Below are 25,024 nucleotides of genomic sequence, written 5' to 3'. Positions count from 1 at the left end.
GTTTCTACCCGGCAGCAGCGCCGAGCTCCTTGCCACTAGTTAAGGAGCAGTTACATTTATACAGTCCTAAAATCACATTCGGCCCTTTGAAGGCAACTGCAAGGCTCATGTGGCCCCCACTGAAAATGAGTTTGACAAACCTGCTCTAGAGGATCCTAAACAGAATGCTTTCAGAGATGTGGAGCTCACCCCTCTCCACAGGCACCCCATCCTCAGTTACCTCAATGGTGATGATGGCTGGGAGGTCTTCATAGGTGATTTTCACTCCTTGAGCTGCTCTCTGTGCGTGTTCTGGGGTGTCAGTGACCACAGCACCAATGACATGCCCCACACAAGTCACCTAGGAGGAGAGCCAGACTACTGAAGAACATCACAAACCCCATCATAAAGCCAATTATTTTGAATTGGTTGGAAGGACAAAGGAAGTCCCGTGCCCCCACAATTTCCTATTAGGCACATCTTAGGAATGTTCTGGGGCCTTTTCATTTCCTTATTCTATTATTTGGGTTGTGTACTTCTTCATAAGAGTTTAGAATCTGTAGAAGTAGAATGGAACTTGGAGATAACTAGTATCAGGAGGGCAAACTCATTTCATCTCAAGGGCCAATTCTGATGATTTAGTACTGACAGCCTGTTGAGAAGTTGCCCTGGATAGAACGTTGTGACTGATTAGTGATGTCTTCCATGAACAGCAGAATGGGAGGTATGGCAGTGTGACCTGTATCTGTCAACTGGGATCAATTCCAATCCCCTTGTTCTTCATACAAACAGATGGAGACCCAGCAAGATCACGCTTGGCTTGTTGCTAGACCATGATTACATGTTAGGCCCTAACTCCCAATTTTATTTTCTTTCTACAACCCTACTCTCTTTTATTTTCTGCTCCCCATATTTACACCAATAGCTCCTCAAAGATGGCAATCATATCTTATATTCATCTAGATGCCCAGAAGCTATAGTTTCCAAATACTAGTTGTTAGACTAGATGAGTTTTTTGTTAGATTTATAGAAAAATGATTTCATTTTTCATTTAAAAGTTCAGTTCTAGACTTCTGGTCAAGATGGAAGCATAGGTAAATATGCTTAACCTCCTCACACAATCACAGAAAGAATTACAACTAGACCTCAAAACAAAAACACCCAGAACCATCAGAAAATCGAGCTGTAAGGAAGTCTGACAACCAAGGATTTAAAGAAGCCAAATTCAAACAGACAGGTATGAGGGGCGGAGACATGGAGATGGGCAGAGAGGCACAGAGATGCAATGTGGCACGAAGAGGTGGCAAAACAGGCAGCTCCACATTCATGCATGCTGGATAAAAATTGGGAGGGATACCTTGGGAGCAAGTGATCCCAGCCCCGGACCAGACCACACATCCCATGGTTCCAGCACCAGGAAGATAAATCCCCATAACTTCTGGCTGTAAAAACCAAGTGGGATTTGGGGCAGAGGAAGAAACTTGGCAAAAGGAGACTTGGCAAAAAAGGACCCACATAGACTTAAAACATATGCAGACACACCCCCTCTGGGATTCAACACCAGGGCAACAGCTGGAAGGCTGCCAGTTGCACAGGGCAAGTACCAGGGAAATCTCCAGAAACCAGGCAGCAACACTGAACCTTCTCCAAGCCCTCCCCCCACACAGAGCCACAAAGTGGTGAAGCAGGTTGCCCCCCTCCCCGTGATTACCTAAGACTCTGCCCCACACAATTTACAGGTGCCTTTTCTACAATAGGCCATGCTACTAAGACAGGGAATCCAAGCAGTTCTCCCTAATACACTGAAACAAAGACAAGGAGGCTGCCAAATTGAGGAGACAAAGAAATATGGCCCAAATGAAAGAACAGAACAAAACCTCAGAAAAAGAACTAAACAAAATGGAGATAAACAACCTATCAGATGCAGAGGGCAAAACACTGGTGATCAGGATGCTCAAAAAACTCACTGAGTATGGCAACAAAATAAAAAAGACTCAGGAAAAAACGAAGGTTACACTAAGTGAAATAAAGAAAAATCTACAGGGAACCAACAGTAGAGAGGATGAAGTCAGGATTCACATCAATGATTTGGAACATAAGGAAGAAATAAGCATTCAACCAGAACAGCAAGAAGAAAAAAGAATTTTTAAAAAATGAGAATAGTATAAGGTGCCTCTAGGACATCTCCAAACGTACCAACATCCAAATCATAGGGGCTCCAGAAGTAGAAGAAGAAGAGCAAGAAATTGAAAACTTATTTGAAAAAATAATGAAAGAAAAATTCCCTAATTTGGCAAAGGAAATAGACATACAAGTCCAGGAAGCACAGTGTCCCAAAGAAGTTGGACCCAAAGAGGAACACACCAAGACACATCATAATTAAAATTCCAAAGGTTAAAGATAAAGAGAGAATCTTAATAGCAGCAGGAGAAAAGCAGTTAGTTACCTACAAAGGAGTTCCCATAAGACTGTCAGCTGATTTCTCAAAGGAAACTTTGCAGACTAGATGGGACTGGCAAGAAGTATTCTAAGTGATGAAAAGCAAGAACCTACATCCTAGATGACTCTATCTACCAAAGCCATCATTTACAATGGAAAGGCAAATAAAGTGCTTCCCAGGCAAGGTAAAGCTAAAGGAATTCATCATCACCAAGCCATTATTACACAAAATGTTAAAGGAACTTATTTTAAAAAAAAGAAGTTCAAAACTATCAACATTAAAAAGGCAACAAATTCACAACTATCAACAACTGAACCTAAAAAAAAACACACTAAGCAAACAACCAGAACAGGAACAGAATCATAGCTATTGAGATCATTCGGAGGGTTATCAGCTGGGGGTGGAAAGGGGAGAATGGGGGAACATGCGCAGGGATTAAGAAGCATAATTTGTAGGTACAAAATAGATGGGGATGGTAATAATATAGGAAATGGAGAAGCCAAAGAACTTATATGTGTGACCCATGGACATGAACCAAAGTGGGGGATTACTGGAGGGAATGGGGGTATCACGCAGAATGGGGCAAAGGGAGAAAAACTGGGACAACTGTAAGAGCATAATCAATAAAATATATTTTTAAAAAGTCTAGTTCCTATAAAAGCTTAATAAATCTCCTTCAGAGATAATTTTCTTCCAATGTACACCAAAAAATAAATTAAAAATTGTTGAACTCATCACTTTGGAATATGAGGTTTCTGACAATAAGAACCAGTACTTAGTATGCCTGTCTCTGATCATTATTTCTTGAGGACCCTGTTAACTTGTTGACTTAACTGGCTAGTGCGACGGTTGTTGAACCTGAATGATCCTCACTAACCATAACGCTAGTGGTGCTCCCGGGGGCTCTTGAAGTTTGTAAAGCAATTTGGTTTTCTATCACATGCTCTCCTTTTGGAGTCCTTGCGTCTCGGGTCTATAGTTTTGTATCTGCTTCTTCACTCTCACAGCAATAATAAGATGAATTTGCCCTTCAGCAATTCCGACCCAATTCTAATTTGCAACATTTGATCTGTATTGGAATCATAAAGTGACTGTCTGTAAGTGTGTGGATTTTGTAGTAGCAGCTCTCTTGAATGTTTGGAAACTTGTTTCTTGGCAGAACTCCACATGTAGTTGAAATCAATAGATGGCTTTTCAAATAAGTGAGTTATCAATACCCACATAGTGGTGGTATAGTGATTTCTATACGGTCACTTATTTAATATATTTTTATTTTCTTATAGTAAGGGAACTTAATATTGTACCCTAAAGAACCTGATTGTTAGTTCAAATACAATCACCAGCCTTTTTTTAATGCCACTTTGGCATGGAGTCATCCCACTAGGTACAAACAGCAGCCATTCATTAAGTAAAAAAGTAAGCACTAAGTTAAAATTAAACGTGCTACCAAGCACTTTTCTATCCATTTTACTTACCTATTTTCTTTCTACTCTATTCTGTCCCCTCACCGACTGTCCTGAATACCGCCAGTCAGATGATGGCAACGACACGCGCAAATGTATAATCTTTCTGATGTGAGGGATTTGGAGGAATGCATACAAATTACAGAATCAGTACTCAGTTCCACCAATTTTATAGACAATTTTATTATTAAAAAATCCGAGACATACCTTATCCTTCGCAAAGATGGTTTCATCATTAACAAGTCCAGTTTGGTTACTCCCGGGAACATCATCAGCAGAGATAAAGCAAACAAACCCTGGCACCTTCTGAGCTTCTGAAGTATCTATGGACCTGCAAGAATGAGCAGTGTGAGGGGCCAGGCAGGAGAACTAAGGGGAAGAACTATCACCCAGCTGGATAACCCTGTGATCATTTTGACAGTTTTCCCTCCACCCTCATTTCTCCCTTCTCTACATTCTATTCTATTCTATTCTATTCTGTTCTGTTCTGTTCTATTCTATTCTATTCTATTCTATTCTATTCTATTCTATTCTATCCTATCCTATCCTATCCTATCCTATCCTATCCTATCCTATTCTATTCTATTCCATTCCATTCCATTCCATTCTACAAGTGTTAATTAAATGCTTACCATGTGAAGGCCACTGTTCAGAGTCCTGCTGAGGAGATAAGATGAATAGGACAGGCCTGCCCTCATGGACCTAATACTAACCAAATCATAATCAATGGCCATCTAAATGCTGGCTAAAACCCACCTCACAGCTAATACCCATCCAGAATCAGCACATTAGGACCCTTGCTGTACCAGTCATCCAATGCACCTGAACATCGTCACACAGAGAAATTTCTCTCACCACGTCTGCAGAGCCATTCCAGAATGGCGGGGCACCCTGGCTATAACTAGACAATTCAGCCCTCAGACAGAAGGCCTGGAGAATTCATCAATTGTAACAGTAGGAACTGAGTCCTGCTCACTCTGGCCCATGCCCACATGAGGAAACAGAGTAGAGGCACCTAGAGAAAGTTATGGGAACCTCCGTGAAGTACCAACCAACTTTCGAAGAGGTAATCCTCACCAGAGTCCCAGAAAGTCATTGTCATTATCCCTACTTTCCATTTGGGGAAGCTCAAGTTCAAGAAACATCGCCACCCAGCCAGAGAGCAGCAAGCTGGGATTAGAACTGAGGTTAAGTTGTGAAGAGCACCCAAGCCAAGTCCTCTTGTGCATTCTGCCACTCTCTCTCCCAGGTGCACACACAAGGGACACGCTGGTCACTGCAGTTATTACGCAGTCCTCACTCCAGCCCCGTCCTCCCACCTCCACTCAGACTTCGCTAGGGTGAAGCAAAGCTGTTTGTGTGTAGGCTCTGCGGGTCATGGCACTGTCGATATGGGCTCAAGACAAGGACAAAGGCAAATAAATTTACCCCATAGTTGGCAACCATGTTATCGTAAACAAACTTTTTTTTTTCAGGGACCTGGAAGAGTTTCACCATTCCTGGAGCCTTTCTCCAGACTAGGAGTATCAGCAGAGGAAAGACCAATGACAAGGAAACCCGATCCCAAATCCATGCAGTGCCAGGGCCCAACGAGGGTCATCCCCAGCCATTCTACTGAGCAGGACGTGTGTCTTGTGCCCACCAGGCAGGAAATAAAGTCCACAGTCTCTGGCCTGAACATCCAGAGGCAGCACAGCCTGGTTGCTGGCGCTGTCTGGCTTCAAACTCTGGCTGTGCCACTTACCGACTGTGTTACCTGGGGCAAGTAACTTAGCCTGCCTGTACCTCGGTTTCCTCTTCTGGGACATGGAGATAATAATAGGGTATATGTGAGGAATAAGTGAGCCAGTATATGTAAAATGCTTTAAACAAGAAAGTGGCAAATATTAAGTTTCATATAAATGTTAGATGTTACTACTACTACTACTACTACTACTTCTACTTGTACTTCTACTACCATAGAGGTGGCATTCTTGCCATTAAGACTCTCAAACTTCCATAAGCGGGTATGAGTGACTATTCTCTGCTGGGTCCTTTGTGGACACTATCCCTAGCAAAAATGACCACTAAACCTCACAAAAAAATCCTGTTACACATAGGGAAACTTAGAGCTTAAGCACGCAGGCCAAGGTCACAGTTGCTAAGCACTGGAACTAGGGATTCAATCCCAGGTTCTCTCCTTTTGTGCTAAGTCAACTTGTTCTGAAACTTCGCACTGAAGGTTAGCCCAGTCTCCAAAGTGCAGATCTAATCTGGTCCTGTTAAGGGCCTTTCAGCAGCTCCCCATTCCTTTTTGGGTCCAGCATAACCTCCCTACCCGGCACTCTAACACTTTGATGATTCGGCCCCTGCTTATCTCTGCAAGTCCTCCCCACACCCTCCCAACCACCCCTGAGCCCCTAACCTCTCCCGCTCCTCTCTAGACTGTAGTTTTAAGATGAGCCCCATTTTGCCCTGTGGACCAACCCAGAGGGATGCATCTCCAGTGCCTGGCAGGGTGGTCCCAATACCCTCCTCTCTGAGTGTATTTACTACACTCACTTGATCTTGGCGTGGGCCCGGGTGCTGGTGACCAGCCGGAGGGACAGCTCATTCTCATAGCGAGGGATGTCGTCACAGTACACAGCCTCCCCAGATGCCTGCATGGCCGCAGCCAGGTGGGGCAGGGGCCGGCCCACCATGTCCTCCTCAGACTGACAGTTGGGCACCTCCTGGAAGAACATGGTCACCAGTCAGGCTGAGCTATGGAGGACACTGTTCTCCTACAGGCCCAGGGAAACCATGCAGAGTTGCAGGCCAGGTGGCAAAGCAAACTGTAGATGTGAGAATGGAGGGACAGGAAGGGCACAGCTGGAGGAGACAGAAAGGTACAAGAGAAGTAAATGGGAAGGTGGTCATAGGATCACCACATACAGGAGCAGAAAAGCCCAAAAGAGGAACCTAAGTGTCCATTCACTGGGGGTTGGGTAAATATGTTACTGTCATACAATGGCATAGGATACAACTGCTAAAAACATGTTTTTGAAACTTTTAATTAGAAGGACGGAAGCTCATGTTAAGTGGAAAAACAGGATATAAAATTGTGTGTGTGTGTGTGCATGTAAAAATGATTTGAATTTCATAGTAAAAAATTACATGTGTTATATAGTGTATACATGTCCATATATGCATAAAAATGGAAAGCAAATAAAATATAATAATGATTTTTCTCTTGGAGGTGGGATTTTGGTTGACTTTTATTTTCTTCTTTATACTTTTTTGTATTTTTCAAAATGTTCTAATGTATCCATTTCATAATAAAATTCTGTTTTATGTGTTTTTCAAAAAATAATAATGGCTAATATTTATTGAACGTTTACTACATTCCAGGAACTACTTTTACTAACACATTTAAACTTCAAAACGATCTATAAAACAGGTGCCATCATTATCCGCATTATGGGCGTAATTAACTTGCCCAAGAGGCACAGAGAAGGTAAGGAACTTGTCCAAGCTTACACAGCTATGAAATGGACTCAAGACCCAGGCAGCCAGGCCCCAGAGTTCACGCACTGCAGGACCACCTCCCAGTGTGGGGGTCAACACATGGTAGCCTGCGAGCCAAATCTAACCCACTGCCTGTTTTTGTAATTAAAGTTTTATCGGAATGCAACACTTGCCTTTGGCTGTTTTTGTGCTACAACAACAGAGTTGAGGAGTCGCAGCAGAAGCTATATGGCCCACAAAACCCAAAATGTTCATAGGAAAAGCTGACCCTTTACCTAGTGCCTCTCAAAAAGCTTCTGTGGAAAGTTGTTTTTTTTTTGTTTGTTTGTTTATATGCTCAAGAGAACTCCTAACTTTGCACATTAGTCCCAAAGAGGAGCCAGAACAGACAAAATAGAAATACAAATTTTTTTCTGTAAGGAGCAGCTGAAGATGAGAGTAATGTCAAGAGAGAAATTTAGGTAAGTAAAAGGGGGCAAAGAGCTTCACTGACATTAATGTAATTCCCATTTTCTTCCCTGGGTTCTTATGCATGACAGTAAGGAGCTTTCAGCAACCTACAAACAATTCAAGTAAGTCATTTGCCAATGGTGAGCATCATCTGCTGTGGTCAGCAAGGGCTCCTGACACTAGCCAGACACCGTCTGTACGTACCTGGAAGAGCTGGACGTTGGCTGGAGGATCTTTCTGAAAGAGTAAGGTGGCACTGGCAAAGGTGGGGTCCAGTTTACCACACTTCTGTGGAGGCAAGAGAACAGAAGTGATCTTAACTATTTTTATCATTGACTCTGACCTTGGTTGTCCCCAACTGGTAAAAGCAAACTGTTCCCCTTATCTTATTTTACACCCCTTCCAGTACCGTCTGGATCCACCTCAACCTCTGAGCATGGGCTCTGAGAAGTCGGTGTCTAATCCCAGCCTCAGCCTCTCTGCCACTATGCCAGCCCTCTGTGTAACGAGGGGTTTGTGCTTCCTCCCACACACGGAACAGCTTTGCGTCCTCCCTGCATTTATTCGTGCTGCCCTCTCAGTTGGGACATCCTTGTCCTTCAGCCTTCCTGCAAAAGTCTTCCTTTTCCTCCTCAATTCTGTATGAAATATAGTTAAGGATATAGGAAATGTTCACAATGTAATCTCAAGGGAATCAAGAGGGAAATAAAATTCTATATGCAGCATGACCCCAAATTTATTTAGAAAACTATATATCCAAATCAAGAGACAACAATATGATAGATGGATGGAAGGAAGGACAAACAGAAAGAGAGATGGAGCAGATGAACAGAATGAGACAGATGGGCAGATAAATGTAGGAAAAAGGTCAGAGGAATAAACAAAAATATTAGCAGCAGTTTTCTCTAGGATCTGAGAATAATCTTTTTCTTTCTACAATTCTGCATTTTTTTAAGTTTTCTACAAGTTCTTATTAGTTTTATATTCAGAAAAAAACAAGCATCACGAATGTTTTTAAAAGAGGAACTTTGCTCTGCTGTCCCCACACCTGTGAAGCCTTCCCTCCTTTTGCTCCCCGGGCTCTGATTCCGCAGTTGTCACACTAGACTGGCCTTCATTGACCAAGTTCTCTCTCACTCTAGGTTGCCCCCTAGTGCCTAGGGCAATCCTACTCTATAAAAGGTGCAAAATAAATGCTTGTTGGTGGACAGATCCTGGCAGCAGGCCCCACCAGCCAGCACCCTCTCCTGAGCACACATCCTTGCAGTGGCTGTAGAAGCCCCACCTCACACCCTCATTCCACTGTACATTCCCATTCTACCTACAAACCATGGTTGCAGCAGCTATATTGCCGAAGGATCATCCGGTCTACTCGCCTCCTTTTGCAGATTTTATAACTGAGACTTAGAGCGGTGACCTGGTCAAGTTCTCACATGAGACAATGACACAGCCAGGACAAGGATCCATGTCCCTGGCTCCTAGCCCAGTGCTCTGTCTCTCAGTCACCCCGTTGGCTTCCATCTCTGTGTGGCTCCCTGGGCTGTGACCCTGGTCCTTATTCCTCTGCCCTTTGACGGCCAGAGGAGAGAAGCAAGTTCACCACCCGGTCCACAGCTCTGTCTCACCCAGAGCAGCTTCCCAAACCCCCAAACAAAAGTGCCGCAGAGAGCCTGCGTCCTGCCCAGGCCCCCACACTCACATCTTCTGAGTCCTCTTTTCCCAGCTTCTGAAGCACCGTCAGGTAGAACTTGAAGAAGAAGCTGAGGGTGAGTGTGCGCCGGAACTCCACCATGCCGCCAGGGGCGTCGGGGGACAGCTGCAGCTCCTCTGCCAGGCCCGCACACACCTCCTGCAGCAGCTTCTCATTCCAGATGCTGCCAGAGAACACATGTGGGACAGCGCTCCTCCCCAGCCCTCAGAAGGTTTTATGGGGACACTAAGCCCAGGGCCTTGGAGTCGTAGGAATCTGGGCTCAAAATCTGCTTCGGAGACTCATAGTTATGTGACTTTAGTCAAGTTACTTAATCTCTTTGAGCCTCAGTTCCCTCATCTTCAAAAACAGACACAATTTTAAAAGTCCACAAAAGTAATAGTTGTATCTACTGAGTCCTTACAATGTCCTAAGTGCTTTATAGGAAACATCATTTTTAGTAGGAAAAAAATTTTATGCTCATTTTACCAGTGAGAAAACTGAGGCATGGTCGACTTACTATATGACCCATCTGATAAGTGTCGGAGCCAAGAATGAGAACCAAGGAGCCAAACTCCCAAGTCAAGCTTCATCTACCCATGTAGTTATGGCAAGGATCACACAGGGTGGTGCCGTGAAGTGCTTGGTACAATTACTGCCATATAGTAGCCATAGGAATAGCAGCAGCAGTGGAAAGAGCAGCAGTAGCAATACCAACAGTAGTGGTACCCGCAACGATATTGGTAGTAGTAATACCAGCATTGACAGGTGCAGTACTAGCGGTAGTACTAGCAGTAGTACTAGAGGAAGCAGTAGTAATAGTAGTAGTAGAAAGAGAAGTAATACAGTGGTAGTTGAAGAAGCAGTGGCAGTAAAATAATAGCAAAAGCACCAGTAATACAACCAGTAGTGGTAGAAGCAATAGCAGCAACAGCAGTGATACTACTAGCAAGAAGAGCAGTAGCAGTAGAAGCAGCAGTAGCAGTAGCAATAGCAATAACGGTTGTGGCTGTGTAATAATAGCAATAGCAGGAGCAATAGTAGCGGCTGGAGTAGCAATGGTAGTAGTACAGCCGCTGTGATACTATTAGTAGCGATGCTACTAGCAGTAGCAGTAATTATGTAGAAGTAGTAACCATGGTGATAGCAGTAGCAATGGTAGTAGAGGCAGCAATAATAATACTAGGAGTAGTCATAGTAGCAGCAGCAGCAGCAGCAGTGATATGGTAGCAGCAATTTTGCTATTAGCTCTTACTTCGACAGCTGCTTCCGAGTGGTCTTGAGGGCTGAGATGGTTCTGTCGGCCATTCCGCCATAGCAAAGGGCCAGCTCCTTCACCTGCGTGGTCCCTGCATGGAACAGAACTCTCATGCCGCAGGTCACCTTGGCTATGTCATCTTCTCTCCGGGAGGCCTGCTTAAATGCCGAGAAAAACTCGCCCTAAAAAAGAACAGAAAGGTACCCGTTTCTTACCCTGTTTTGCAAGGACTACAAATGGCGAGCCTGCAGCACAGGGCCCTGAGGGGAGGGGAGGAGGTAGCACCGTTGCAAATCAGCAAGGGGCTGTTGATAGGCATCCATGATTGAGGAATGACTGACGACCGTATTCTCAGAAATCCCACATAACGTTCCCAGAATCTGGGAGGGTCAGGATTTCTACCAGTGAGGAAATGAGTCAGAGACAAAGAACAGCAGGGCAGTCTCAACCCAACAGCTGGGAGCGGGAAAGGTGTTTTCACCAAGTCTCCTCAGAGGCCTCCTCAGGCCCACTAAGCTTCCCCACCTGGGGCCCAGTCTCAGGGCGCATGGGCCTCTCCAGGGGGCTGCGCCAAAACCTCTGTTGGCCGGATGGCCTCTCAAGTACGCACACCAAAATGCCAAAGGGTGCTTGAAACCGCCTCCAGCTCGCAGCCTCCTCAGATGCTAACTTGTCTCTCCAACCAGCGTGGCAGCTATGGCTGGACGCCGTGCCTCCCAACAGAAAGAGTCGCACTATGAGACAGTCGCTGCCTCTGTGCTCTGATCTTATGTCCCCCCCCTCCCCGCTCCTTCGTGGAAGCCAGGCTCTGTCTTTGCAAATAGAAGGAACATGTGATTACTTTCCCAGTGAGAACCATCCAAGGTCAAGCCCTTTCTGGGTCAGGTCCCACTTGAGATGTGAACTCACCCTGGCACCACAAATTCTGACTCATGTTAAAAGTCAGAAGGTTAAGGAGATGTTTATTAGTGAACGCACAAAGAGACAGACCCTGAGGTCCAACACGACCACAGGCTTTTGTGTGAAGAAGCCACAGAAACCCCTCCTGACGATCGAGCTAGTTCTGATTCCTGGTGTCAGACGTGGGCCTGGGGCAATGAGCACAGAGCTTGCACTGGCTCTGGAACAGAGGCTGGGGCTGCTCACGCCCAGGACGGTGCCAGCCCACAGCAACGCTTCCCTGCAGCCGAGAAATGCCAGTGTCAGGTGGTCAACTGTTCTTTCTTGGGAAATCCTTTCTGCTTCTGGGTATTCAAATCTCCTCTCTTTTATGAAATATTTTATGTTTATGTCCCTTGCCTCACAAAACGGAAACTATGGGCAGTACTATGCCTGTTTTTATCTCCTTTCCTAACCTCATAATTTAAATATTTTTTACTGATCTGTGAAATATGAAACTCTGGGAATCACTGCTCAAATGGTCTATATGAGGGCAGGCTAGAAAACCATTAAGACACCACCGCAGGGACCTAATTGCTCTAATTGAATTAGCATTCTCATTAAGGAGGTTAAAATTAGCAAGGGCAAAACACGCCTGAGACGCTCGTTCAAGCACTGTCTGTGGTAAACCCTTAACACGCGCCTTCACAGCTGGTTCCCCAGCCTCTCACAGATCATTTCTAAAAGGCCCACCATGGGACAGGTGGCTGCTGAGAGGGGCAAGGACCACAACAGGCGAAGCTACCACGGGCACCAAGAAACCGGCAAGGCAGCCAGAGGCTCCCAGGCCTGCCCCAAACTGTTGGGAAACCTGCTCACGAAGCAGAAGTCTTCACTCACACCAACCCAGAACAAGGTCAGTGAGTAAACACCTTTTCAAGCCCAAGGGCAGCGTGTGAGGATCTGACGTCCAGGTGGCTTCTCCCCTTAGCACACAAGCCCCACACTTCCCCTTGTGACGTCGAGTCTCCTCTGACCTGGGCAGGAATACTGGGCCGCTGCTTGTGTTCTTGAACCTGTGCTGCTGGCTGCCAGCTGGAGATCTCCCCTGGCTCCCAGACATCTGCCACAAACTTTATGAACTATTTTTCAGTCCTCACAATAAACTGCCCAGTAAGTAACCTTGTGCCCATTTTACAGATGAGAAAAATGGGGCTCGGGAAGGTGAAACGACTGGCTTGGGATCACACCTTTAGCTTCTGTCCATGTCCTTTGCTCCCTATGCTAAAACTTCTCATCGTCCAGAGAGGAATACGGTTAGTCAAAGGCAAAGTTCAAGAGTAAGAAGACCAATGTTAAAGTTCAGAGATGCTCAGGTTGGTCCCAAGGCCGACTCTGGTCTCCTTGCCCAGAGCCTGGCAGTTGTGGGAGTGATTTGGGCACCACATCTCACCTCCCTGCTGTAGGGGATCTCGATGGAAAGAAGAATCTCCTCCGGAGCTAGCAGGGTCTTTCTGTAGGCAGGGAAGAAGGTGTGGTCCATCGGGACGGTTCTCCTGGTGCCTGTGGAGGGGCAAGATGAAGAGGAACCAACGTGAGAGAGCATGGGACCACCCACCAGTGGGCTTCTCCATCCTGGTCCCTGCCACCCAGTCAGAGGGAGTGGAGGACACAATTGGGGTCAAGGTCTTCCATCTGAAATCTTTAGGCAATAGTATGCTGGTGAATGCTTAACAGTCGGCTCTGTGGGGTTGGGGGCCCTGATTCTGTGGTATAAATATTCCCACCATAGCCAATTTCAAGCTACCAGGGTGACACGGCTGAATGTGATGTTGAAAAGTGGGTAACAGAGTTGCCTCAGTGGGCCTGCTATCCTCTGAAAGGCGGATTTACAAGGCCGGCCATTGTCTGTCGTCTGGGAACTTGGATCTCAGGAGAGTTCCTACCATTCCCCGGTAGGAATGGCTCATTGTGCCCGAACTGTTTATTAAAATAACAGCACGGTTTAAGCCGAGCACCTTCTTTCCTTCAGGGGGTCTGGACTTTGGTGAGTGCCAGGCAGAGCTAAGTGACCAGCCCCCACTAAAGCCCTAGATGCTGAATCTCTAACATGCTTCTCTGGCCGACTGCACTTCTCATGCGTTGTGGAGTCAGCCTGCTGCTGGGGGAGTTACGTGCATCCTTTAAGTGACTCCATCGGGAGAAGACTCTGGAAGCTTGTGCCTGGTTTCCTGCAGGCTTTGCTCCATGTGCTATCTCCCTCTGCTGATTCTGTTTTGTGTCCCCCTTCTGTGGCAAGTCCTAGCCATGAGCAGGACTGTGTGCTGAGTCTGTGGTCCCTCTGGCAAGTCATCCAGTCTGGGGAGGTGCGGGGGGCCCTCTGACAAGGGAAGATGCACAGAGGCTACCATTAGATAGCATTTCCGCTGCGGAAACAGCAGGTGGAAGTAACCTCAGCAGCACAGGCAACAGTAAAATGAAGTAAAATAATTAGGAAGTGGTAAATTTTGAGTATTCATTACCTTTGTTATTAATACCATTTATCTCGTAAGTTTACATAACTGAATTCATAATAATGGCCATGTTTAACAAACGCTGAAATGCCAGCAATCAGCTACACTGAGCTGGTGCATTCTGGCTCCAGCACGCCACTAGGTAAGGCATCTGGTGACAGAGCCTGTTGTGACTTCCTAATAAATAAAGAAATGGCCCAGCTCTCCTGGCCCCTATCATAGGTGATCCCTCACAGCTTCCAGGAATCCAGACTGTAGGACAGCTGGGTCATTGAACTTTGGACTCTGTTTCTCCAGAAAGTAGCCTCTCTCGTGAGATGTTCTCCCCCAGGACCCTCTGCATGATGCCTCTCACCTGTGGACACGATGGTCAGCTTGGCCACGCTGGCCATGAACACCGGGTTGAGGTCGGAGATGGGGCTGGCGGTGATGATGTTCCCTCCAATGGACTAGGACAAGCAGAGAGTGTGCGTGAGAGCCCACCCGGGAACCTTGTGTTCACCAGCTGGCTCCCGAACACAGGACAGGAGGGTGACACCTGCTGAAGGGACACCTGACCTCCAGTCCCTGTGGACACAAAACTGACACAGCGAGATCCCCAGCACAATGGGCAAACTCAGAACAACGGGCAAAACTTGAGATCCAAACACTTGGAACTGGAGCTCAGGTCCGAAATTTACCAGTTGGTAAACCAGAGTCAGCACCTTGAAGTACTTCTGTTTAATTTCACCCAAACTTTTTCTGAAAGGGGTAAGGCGGCTTATTGCAGAGGTCATATAGAGTTGGTAAATCAGAAACAGGAAATAAAGATAAAGGAAAAAGTGGAAGAAGCCTTAAGGATAAACAATTTGTTCTAATTGGATCTGAGTTTCCTGGAAACTTGGCAAAGACACAGGGTTTTCATTGGAAGGAGGAAGAAAACCAGCTGCAAAACAAAACAAGTTCTTCCTGGAAGTAGATTCCAGCCTAGCTGGGAACTCAACAGAGATTTCTGAGGTTTTATCTCCTCATCTACAACCAGAACTGGCAGGTGCTGGGAGTAGGGTGTGGTGAATGCGAATAGGCTGTTCTGTTTTATTTTGGTTTTTTGTTTTAATTTTTTAAATAAAAGAAAAAAATAGAACAGAATGACTAGCTTTCCTCCCACCACCACCACCACCAATTATGAGCCTCAACAGCACCGGGTGTGTGAACACCCCCTGCAAACTGGGAACTTGGGGGCTGGTCTGAAGGCTGAATGTGAGGCAGCAGGCAGACCCCTCCCTCCTCTCAAGTGGGTCTACCTCCGGCTTTACCCCCAGCTCTAAAACCCAGAGTCCCTCCCTGTTTGGGCTTCTCTCTAACCTATCTCTCATCCACCTGCTGAGTGCCTGGGCCAAGTTCAGGAAAGGGGGACAGGAGACTCCACCTCCCCAACCTCAGGGAAAAGACTGAGTCACAGAGTGAGCATTACCTGGAGTGGCCCACAGACCTTCATCACAAGCGCCTGCGGGGCTTCCCCCCTCCCCCCCCCCCCCGGGGTATCTAGGCCAGAACCTCTGAGGGCAGGGCCCAGGGATCTGCATCTTTAACAAACACCCCAGGCAGGTCTAAGCACTAAAGTTCAAGGCCCCCAGAGTCTGCAGCAGAGGCCAGACCAGCCTTGTGATGAAAGACCCCGTCCTCTGGGCCTTATGGGCCCCGATCAGGGACTCACCGCCACAGACTTGACCTGCTTCCCGGCAAACCAGCGCAGCTGCTCCAGGACACCTCTGAACACCTCTGTTTTGTGCTCGGGAAGCTCGGCAACGGCATCTTGCAGGGTCTTCTCCACAGTGCTCAGGGGGCAAGAGGCTCCGAAGGAGATACCTGGGAACACACACTCAGAATAACAGCGATCCCCTTCCCGGCTCGGAAAACACTTTCCCACACAGAGTCTCTGGAGCTGTGCAGCAGCCTGCGTGAGGCTGCACCGGGACACGCATCCTTAATGAGGAAAGCAAGGCCCAGAGAGCTTACCTGACTGGCCCAACACCACACAGCTAATAAAATATCCAGGACTGAACCCCAGGCCTCTTGTCCTACAACCAGAGTGCTCTCTTCTCTAAACCAGTGGTTCTCAACTCAACAAAATCAGATCTCTGAGGGTAAAGTCCTGGCATTTTTTTTTTTAAAACAGCACCCAAGCACTCCCCCACCACCTGATCCCTCGCCCATGGGCGATGCTAATGTGCAGCCAGGATTGAGGGTGACTATTAAAACTCTCATAGCCCTTTCCCACTAGCACCCTACCATGGATGCTACAGGGAGAAAGGCAGTGAAGGGTGCCCCTTCCCCTGGGCAGGGTAGCTCCGGGACAAGCAGGTGACAGTGAGAGCCAAAGGGGAGGGTGTCCTGGAACCCACCAAACCCCGTGGGACCATCCTTAACATCCCAGCCGCTCTGGGGGCTCAGGTGAACCTCCCCTTACCCTCTGGTCCACGCTCCACTAAATTCAGCTCGGGGATCCAGGCTGGGCAGACGATCACAGGAAACAGCCTGTTCTTAAACTTCATCTCAACGCCTCAAGAGAAATGGGAGCCTGAAGTTAGAGGCCTGGGTGTGTGTTTAATCACAATAATAGAAAGAACTCATGGACGTGGATGAGTGTGGTGACTGCGGGGGACAGGGGCTGGGGGGAAGTGGAAGAGGGCATAGGGGAATAAATGGTGAAGGAAAAACTAAAAATAAATATTCAGATATGTCAGTAACCCTCCTACGCACTACGTACGCACTTACTCCTCACAATAACCCCGAGAGATACTGTGATTTCCTCTGTTTATCAGTGAAGAAACTGAAGCACAGGGAGGTTCAGTTTCTTCCCCAAATTGCACAGCTAAGAATAGGTATGGTTCAGTACTTGAGCTATTCTAAGAGTCAGGGTGTAACAGTAATAATAACACAAAAGTCTAACGTTCAGACACAAAGGGAAATTGAGAGAAAGAACTTTAAATCTGCTCATCAAGGTAGAAACATCTATGAAGACTTGCCCCCGTTCCTCAAACACAGTGACATAGCACGTCTCCCAGCCCTGCCCACAGGGCCATAGAGGGAAAAGGTTAAAGGAGAAATGACCACCCATCATCCCACATCCCACACAGGCTGTTAAGAAATCGAGGAGGGTGGGCCAGGCGTTGAGGAGCTGGGTCCACCTGAAAAACCAGCTCCCGGGACAAAGAATGCAGATGGTTAGGTTTCTCTCTACAGCCAGCTTCCCTGACACCCTGCCCCAGCTCTGGGCGGCTGCCCTGGTGGGTGCATGTACAAGGGAGGAGGGGGTCGAGCAGATGCAGTGATCTTCAGAAATTATCTCTAATGTGAAGCTGCACCACTCAAGTCTCCCTGACCTGTTGGCATATTGGCGTCATGTCCCAGGTGGTAGCATCAACAGGGCAGGTGGCCATGTCATAGGCAACACAGTCACACTCGGTCATTTCCTCCCCTTTGTCTTGCCCCAGAAAAGGGTGGAGAAAGAGATTCATGTATGGAACGACTAGCATCCACCAGGCCCTGGCCTGGACATTTTATCCACATCGCCCCCTCCTGCCTCAGGCAAGGAGATACGTGAGGAAAATAGCTGTGTCTGACTGACTTCGGCACCTCAGGCTCCCCCAGAGTACCTGCCACGGAGCTGGCCCTCCATAAACATTCACGGAGAACAGTCATCAAGAATCTCAGTTAATACTCAGAATAACCCTCGAAGGAGGTATTATTCACCCACACATGGAATGGGAAAATGAAAGCAGGGGAAGAGAGATCATTTTTCTAGGGACATGTAGCCAGCCTGGGGTTGAACCAGTCTATGTGACTCCAAAGCCAGAAGTTCAAGTGCCCAGGCTTCCTCAGTGGGTCTCTGCCCCCAGGCAGTCCCAGGGCCACCCCTTACCGATCTCCGTGTTCCCCACCACCAGCTTGGCCTCAGGGTACTGCGCTTTGAGGTCCAGCAGCTCCTTCAGGGTCGAGGCCTGGATCCAGGTCACACGTTCCCCTTCAAAACGCAGCGGCTTCAGAGGAGTATCTTTCAGCCTCTGGAAAATGTCGTTTTCTTACTGAGCCATCTCCTTCTCCCCACTGCCATGCCCATTACTGCCCTTGCTTTAACGCCACAGTGGGACCAACTCTTCTACTGATTTATCACTGAATTCAGAATGAAAATACATGTCAGGGAGAAGAGAGGGGAACTACCTTGTATTGAGCCAGGAACTAGGTTGCAGCTCTTATACACATTACCTCACTGAGTCCTTAGGAGACTCAGCAAAGGAGGCATTGCGAGCCCCATGTTTTACAGGTGAAGGAGGAACCTGAGGATCAGGGAAGTTATGTGAGCTGCCAAAAGTCACTAGGCACAAGGCAACCTGGACTGTCCCCACTGTCTCCAGGAGGTGCAGTGGACAAGGTGTGGGGGAGTATCAGTAAAGAAAGGGGTGTCAGAGGGAATGCAATGGAGACTGGTTTTAATGCGTGAGGAGTGACCCGGGAAAGAAAACCCCAAATCAAACTGATTTTGCACAATCCCGAGAAAGACATTCCAGCGGCCTGCTGCAAAGCCCTTCTCTCTGGCCCGGTGAACTCGTAAGGCCGTCTTCATGTGCTCAGCCACCCCTGGAGGTGTCTGCACTGGAGAAACTCTGAGGGTGGCTTGATTCTCTCCTCACCATAAACGTCGGAGTGAAGGAGCAGGATCATCAAGGTAAGAAAGTGGGTGTGAGAGGTGTCCTTCAAACAGAGCTGCAGGCCATGGGCTGTGCCCTTGGAATATAGCTCTATTTGTGTGCTTGCTTGCTTGCTTGCTTGTTTAATGAATGACTGCTTACAGAGAGGAGGTGGGTTGCTTAGCGGGGGGTTATGCATTAGATTTAGCCAGGAGGTCAGCAGATGTGTCGGAAGCACCTGTTACTGTACACAGTGTGCCAGAGAGATCCATTTGGTGTCCTCAGAGTGACACATGTGAGACAGGGAGAAATGTGGGTCCCTGTGGGAGTCTGCGACAGAGGGCCTTGACCCCTGGGTGTCAGAGAAAGGAAGGCAAGTTCAGGCTGAAACCTAAAGGACAAGGAGAAGACAAGTTCCCAGGGCTATGAAATAAAGTGGGTCTCCACGGGCTCATGACACAGAGCCTCGGATGGGCCTTCCCAGGGCATCACTTACCAGCAGCTCCGGGGGAAAGATGGGCTCCTGGGTGGGATCCAAGGGCATGAACTCCTCTGGGTTGAATAAAGATGGCGAGAGAGTGACCTGCTGGGAAAGGGAACAGATGTGTGGTTCAGTATCTCCTCTGTTAAAACGCTCCATAAGACCAGCCCAGCCCTTGGTCCAAGTGCACTCATGTGCAGACCACAGCAGGCTGGTGGAGGGAAGGTACCTCCTGGAAGGCAGGGACAGGAAGTCTCACCAGACAACCCAGGGCTAACGTGCACAGTCACCACCCTCTTAAGTCTGGGCATGACTATTTCTTCTTCCAGCCCCCACTGCCGAGAGTGTGCAGAGAGCCTGCTGGCTGGCTCCTGTGAGCTGATATTGGCCCCCAGGATTCCCGGGAGAGAAGGGCCCACTTACTGTGCCCTCTTTCTTCTGGTTCATGCAGCAGTTTGGGTTGTCCACACTTCCTCCGCAGCACCCACCATCCTAGAGAGAGGACCGTCATTCACACAAAAGGCATGTGCAAAGAGTTTTCACAGAAGCGAAAGGACCTGCATTATTAATGTCCAGTGAAATCCAGCTCTGACACCTATTCCACCAAGAAGAGTGTTAGTAGATACCCTGTCCCACCCCACTTGCCTTTGCACAGAGGTGAGGCCTCTGCTTTAGCTACTTTTTCGTGCTTGTGAATAACTTGTGAATAAACAAATAAGATCTCTCCAGAAAGCAGCAGCGAAACAGTGATAAAAACATTTCTCCATAAAGATAGGTCTGCCTACTTTATCAGAACATATCTTTATGCTCATTTCCCCCTCTAGTGCTGCGTCCTCAGGACACCATGTGACAGAAATTCCCTCGGTTCTCTCAGCACTCGAGAGCCCCCTCTTCTAGGTCAATCAACTTCTTGTCTGGGCACCTCGCAGGCTGGAATCTTGGTGGCCCTCCTGACAAGAACACCCAAAGACTGGGTGCCTGGTTCGGAGATGTGCCCAGCGGGTGTGCCCAATGGCCTCGCCATGGCTTCCCAGACGCTGCTCACCGGGACACGAGGCACTCTTCACTCCGCACCATGGGCCTGTCCCGGCGGAAGTTTACAGGCCTGATGACCCACTGCCTATGGACTTGCCCAGGACCTTTCAGGAGCCAATAGCAGAGCACAGAAGAGAGTCCGGCTTGCTGCCTCTCAGAACCGAGGCTTCGGGAAAGGGGTGGGTTCGCCTGATTGAGGTGCCCCCAGGAAAGCAGGAATCTTAGCTCAGGACCTCAGAAGACCCTCCAGAATCATGGAGTTGTGCTGAGAGGTGAAAGTGGGGAAAACTTGCAGGCAGAGCCGGGCACATTTCCGGGGTGGCCAATTCCTGGGGGGGTGGACCTGGGGCAGCCCTTCTGCACTGAATCACAGGAGACACCATTCTTTCTTGACATTTCCCAAAGGACGAGCCAAGCCCACTATTGTTCCCAAGAAGGCACTCAGAAGGCCATGGTGCCAAAGGTGTGGCCTCTGAGAACTAGAAAGCACTGCCAGACTTGGCACTGGCAGAAAAACCTCCCCTTGTCTCAACCCCCTGCAATTGCTGTCGTAAGCGCACAGGGCCCCCCCAGGGTGCCCCCCCCCCAGCTTGGCTGTCAGACCTCAGAGCTGCCCTGTTTTGGACCTCTGCACCACCGCCTTGCCCTTTCCCGTTCTATTCAGACAGAAAGGGAGAAAGAGAGGCGTCTCTAGTGCCTCTTCTCATCTTTCTTCGTGGGCCAGTGATGCAGAGGGTTCACCAGGTCCCGAGTGAAGTGAGGGGCGCCAGCCGCACTGACCCACCCGGTCCCTGCGGGAAGGATGTCTTTCACAAGTACATTTCCCAGGTCATCGAAGTGCCGGCGCGTTCTTGCTTAAATCTTTGATCTTGATAATTCCCTGATGTGCTCGTGATGTGAACTGTGGTGCTGAACACTGTGTCACAGCACTCAAGGCCTGCTGAGGCTGGGTATGCCGCCTTTTCGCCTGGAGAGGCTTCCGCTTTTCTCAGTAGGCTAAGACGGGCCTATGTCTATGGTTCCTTCATCTCCTTCCTTGCTGCTGGGTGGACACTGCCATTTCCTGCTGTGACCAGTGTGCCTCCCTCAAGCAGACTCTCCTCACCCTTTTCTAGTATGTGCTACAGAAATGAAAACAAGACAACAGGCCTGTTAAAACTGTGTGTAAAACAAGAGGTAAAAGGCTCTGAATGAAGGCTTGGGAGTCTCTAATGAGTACTGTGCATGAGCTTCTGAGGACACTCAGCACAGGTCCTTTTGGCTGCTCAGCACACTCAGCTCTGCCCTGCTCTGCCAGGCAGCTGGGGTGAGGGAAGCATCACCTACCAATAGAATCAGGAACCAGTTCAACCCTGGGAAGGAGCACAATTGTCAGCTACACTCAAAAGCCCTTCTCTTTTGAGAAACTAGGAGGGCTGGTTAAATTGTTTCTCTTTGAGAAGCCTCCTATGAAATAAGTTCATGGACATGATTAACAATTCCTGGTTCTCAGGGAAGGCTGAACACTTTATAAAGATCGAATATTGAGTCATGGAAGAAATGTGCCAGCATCACGGTTTATAGTTGCCATTTAGTGAATACTTAAGGTATGCCCAGCTTCGTTCTGAGGGCTTTCCGAGAAGTACTTGCAACAACAATTACAAGGTAGGTGTTATTATAATTCCCCATGTTAGAAACAAGAAAATTTGCCCAAGGTCATGAGTAAGTTAAGGCGTGAAATAGGATTTGAATCTAGGTCTGCAGACTCTGAATCTGAGCTTCTGACCATTTTCCCTTAAATTCACATGAGTTTCTCATCAGGGGTATTTTCCATCCTTATAAGCCCCATTCGCATTTCTACACCCTTTGAATTGTTTGAATGAAACACTCCTTTTGTATGGTACCAACCCTGCAGGTCAGCAAACAGCACAGGAGCCTGTGACTCTACCACCACCCCCGAGTCACACTGGCAGAAGGTGGTTTGACTGGAGTCGGGATCAACACGACCCAGCTGGAGTCAGGTGAAAAATCTGAGGGGATTAAGCTGAGAAAGCAGAGGTAAGTGTGTCCATTTCTCTATAAGCAATGCCCGCACACCTCGGCTGTGGCTCCTCACTCAGAGTTCTATGAACACTGCAGGGGCTCACGAACTGGGGATCTGAATAGCAGTTTCATAGGCCCAGCAGAGTGGCAACAGCAGAAGGCAGCCAGGAAAGGAGGGGGAGCGTGGGTGCTGAGTCGGGCTGGGTGGGTCATTATTACATTCCACACTCAGCAACTATGTCACGTCCTGAGCATGCTAGTTTCCACGGACGGCTGCCAAGCCGAAATACCCTGAAGGAAGTCCGCTTTTGGGTACCAGGCCTGTTCCAGAAACCAGTTCCCCCAGGCTTTTTCTGGGGGGAAAAAAAGCCCCAGTGGCATTGATGAGAACCCCTCTCCAAATATGAAGGGCAGCATCCATTGCCCATGCCTGGTCCCCCCAATGAAAGGACCTGCCACCTGGCCATCTTATCTCTCTTCTCTGTAATCCAGAGGCCCTTGGCATTCCTCCCAACTGTGCTGCTTTACGGGCAGGGCCACTGATGTCCTGGGGCCACCACTTACCTTGGCAAAGGTGCGGAAGCCCTGGAGGATGGGCCTGTAGCCTGTGCAGCGGCACAGGTTTCCTGGGGGAGGAAGAAGAAGTCACGGTGTCGGCCCAGGCCGCAGGGCACATGCGTGGTTCCTGGCTTAGCTCCAGCGTGGGTCAGATCCCTGCTGCACATTCTGTTTTCTCTTCCTGGAACGCCCCTCCTCCTCCTCCTCCTCCTCCTCCTCCTCCTCCTCCTCTTCCTCTTCCTCCTTGTACTTCTGACTTTAAAATATCTATCGCTTCTTTCAGGAATCCTTCCTAGAATGCCCAGACTAATTCAGGTGCCCTTTTAAGTACTTCCCTGGTACCTAGTCACAGTTTTATGAGTGAAGTTATCACACTACATTATAAACTCTCTTCCCCTTTAAAGTATGAACTCCTTGGAGTAAAGATTGTATCTTTCATCCCTGTGCCCCTTGTTCCCTGTATAGTGCCTGATGTATGCTAGGACTCAATACAATATGACTGAATAAATGATGGGCTGAAATGGTGAATGGACGAGGAGCCTTCTCTATTCAGTGCCGAGAAACAGACGCCTGGTCCAGACTCCTAGGCCCACACACAGAGGGAAAGTGAGAAGCCATCCCTGCCCACAGCTCAGAATCATGTCTGCCTTCCTCACATGTGGCCTTTGCCCAGCAGAGTCCTGCTCTGGTGAAAGCTGAGATGGAAGGAAGCAGTATCACCAACCTCTATGGATTTCCAAATGATGTCCTGAGCCAGCCACCCACTGCCACCTCATCCTAGTGCAGAGGGAGGGCAGGAAGACACCTCAGAAAGACGAACTCTAAGGCAAGATGTCTCCAACCTGAGTGTTTTTCAAACTAAGAGAGAGCCAACCCTCCAGCAGATCTTAGCCACCACACTGGGGAAGCCTGAACTTCTTCTCCAAAGGACAGTGCCATGGACTGACTCCTAGCCTATTCCCAGCTTCCACTTGGGCCCTACGCTGACCCCCGCAGGGCCCCATCCGCCATACCGCCTCCTGGGCCGTGCCTAGAGGCCCGCACCTTGGAAAGCATCCTCGATCTCCTCGATGGTGGGCTCGGGCTGGTTCCGGAGCAGCGTGTACATGCTCATGACAATCCCGGGGGTGCAGAACCCACACTGGGAGCCATGGCTCTTGGCAATTCTCTCCTGAAAGGGACAGACAGCATGGGCGCCTGTGTTGGGAGAACCCCTCTCAGACTCCATATGTGACTCAGCCAAAGCCAGGCCATGTCAATGGGTGGTGTGGGTGGTAGTCATGGCACAGAGCAAAACCCTAGTGCCACCACTCACCAACTGTCACCTTGGGCACATTACCAAGCCTCTCTGAACCACAGGTCCCTCATGCTAACACTCACCTCTAGAGCAGTGGCGAGGATTCAAAGATATAATTCACATAAAACTCTTAACATTATACCTGGCGTATACTGGGAATTCAGCCAATGTTAGTTATTAGTAGGAAAGTCCCTTCGAAGAATAGTGACTATTCAAGCCAGAAGCAACGTCTTGCCCTTCATTCCCTTCACTGAACAGAGGAGGAAGCAGGGCCAGAGATTTAAGAGATTTATGCAAAGACGCACCTGGTGAATGGAAGAGCCCCATCCCATTCTGTTAACTACACCACCCCGCAACCCAACTCAACCAGCCTTTGTTCAGAGCCAGCTGAACCCAGCTCGTTCCAAACTAGAACGCCACTGTCTTCTCAAGTGAAGGAAGCCCCTGACGTCCAGTGGGGACATAAGAATTGAAAAATGTTTCATACAGAATTTGCTACATGCATTGAACATCACAGCATTTTCATTCAAACTGCAAGATTTCCATTACAAGGAGATTCTCCAAGTTCACATTATTATTATTATTGTTTTGTCTCTTGGGAATCTCTCCTGGTATGTACATAAAGTAAAATTATTAGAGCCTCGTACCCTCAGGGCCTAGCATTTCTTTCTAGTCATTCATTTGATGAATATTTATTTACTGGGCCCCTACTGTGTGACAGGTGGTGAAGAAGAGAGAGGTCTCTGGCCTCATGAAGGTCATGTCCCAGTAGGGAAACATATTGACCAAAAAAATAAATAAAC

At 48.2% G+C, this 25,024-nt stretch overlaps 1 protein-coding gene across 4 annotated transcripts in view; it reads right to left on the bottom strand.

Annotated features, from left to right (window-relative positions):
• XDH (xanthine dehydrogenase) overlaps positions 1–25,024 on the bottom strand; it is a 61,166-nt gene that overhangs the window by 21,671 nt on the left and 14,471 nt on the right. For 3 of the 4 annotated variants that reach the window (XM_024552622.3, XM_024552616.3, XM_024552618.4), the window contains exons 5-19: positions 23,969–24,095; positions 22,931–22,992; positions 19,733–19,801; positions 19,325–19,414; positions 18,063–18,204; positions 16,608–16,700; positions 15,855–16,006; positions 14,514–14,607; positions 13,099–13,208; positions 10,764–10,948; positions 9,518–9,692; positions 8,023–8,106; positions 6,424–6,593; positions 4,090–4,213; positions 221–340 (exon numbers count right to left, since the gene is read on the bottom strand). In XM_024552622.3, coding sequence (XP_024408390.2) covers positions 221–340; positions 4,090–4,213; positions 6,424–6,593; positions 8,023–8,106; positions 9,518–9,692; positions 10,764–10,948; positions 13,099–13,208; positions 14,514–14,607; positions 15,855–16,006; positions 16,608–16,700; positions 18,063–18,204; positions 19,325–19,414; positions 19,733–19,801; positions 22,931–22,992; positions 23,969–24,095 — 1,797 coding nt within the window. The remainder of the gene's footprint in view (positions 1–220; positions 341–4,089; positions 4,214–6,423; positions 6,594–8,022; positions 8,107–9,517; positions 9,693–10,763; positions 10,949–13,098; positions 13,209–14,513; positions 14,608–15,854; positions 16,007–16,607; positions 16,701–18,062; positions 18,205–19,324; positions 19,415–19,732; positions 19,802–22,930; positions 22,993–23,968; positions 24,096–25,024) is intronic. The other variant, XM_024552617.3, reaches the window with a different exon arrangement.

This window comes from Desmodus rotundus, chromosome 5, assembly GCF_022682495.2.
Source record: "Desmodus rotundus isolate HL8 chromosome 5, HLdesRot8A.1, whole genome shotgun sequence".
Classification (NCBI taxonomy): Eukaryota; Metazoa; Chordata; class Mammalia; order Chiroptera; family Phyllostomidae; genus Desmodus; species Desmodus rotundus.
Note: the sequence above shows the minus strand (reverse complement) of the source record. Positions and strands in the feature narration are given on the sequence as shown.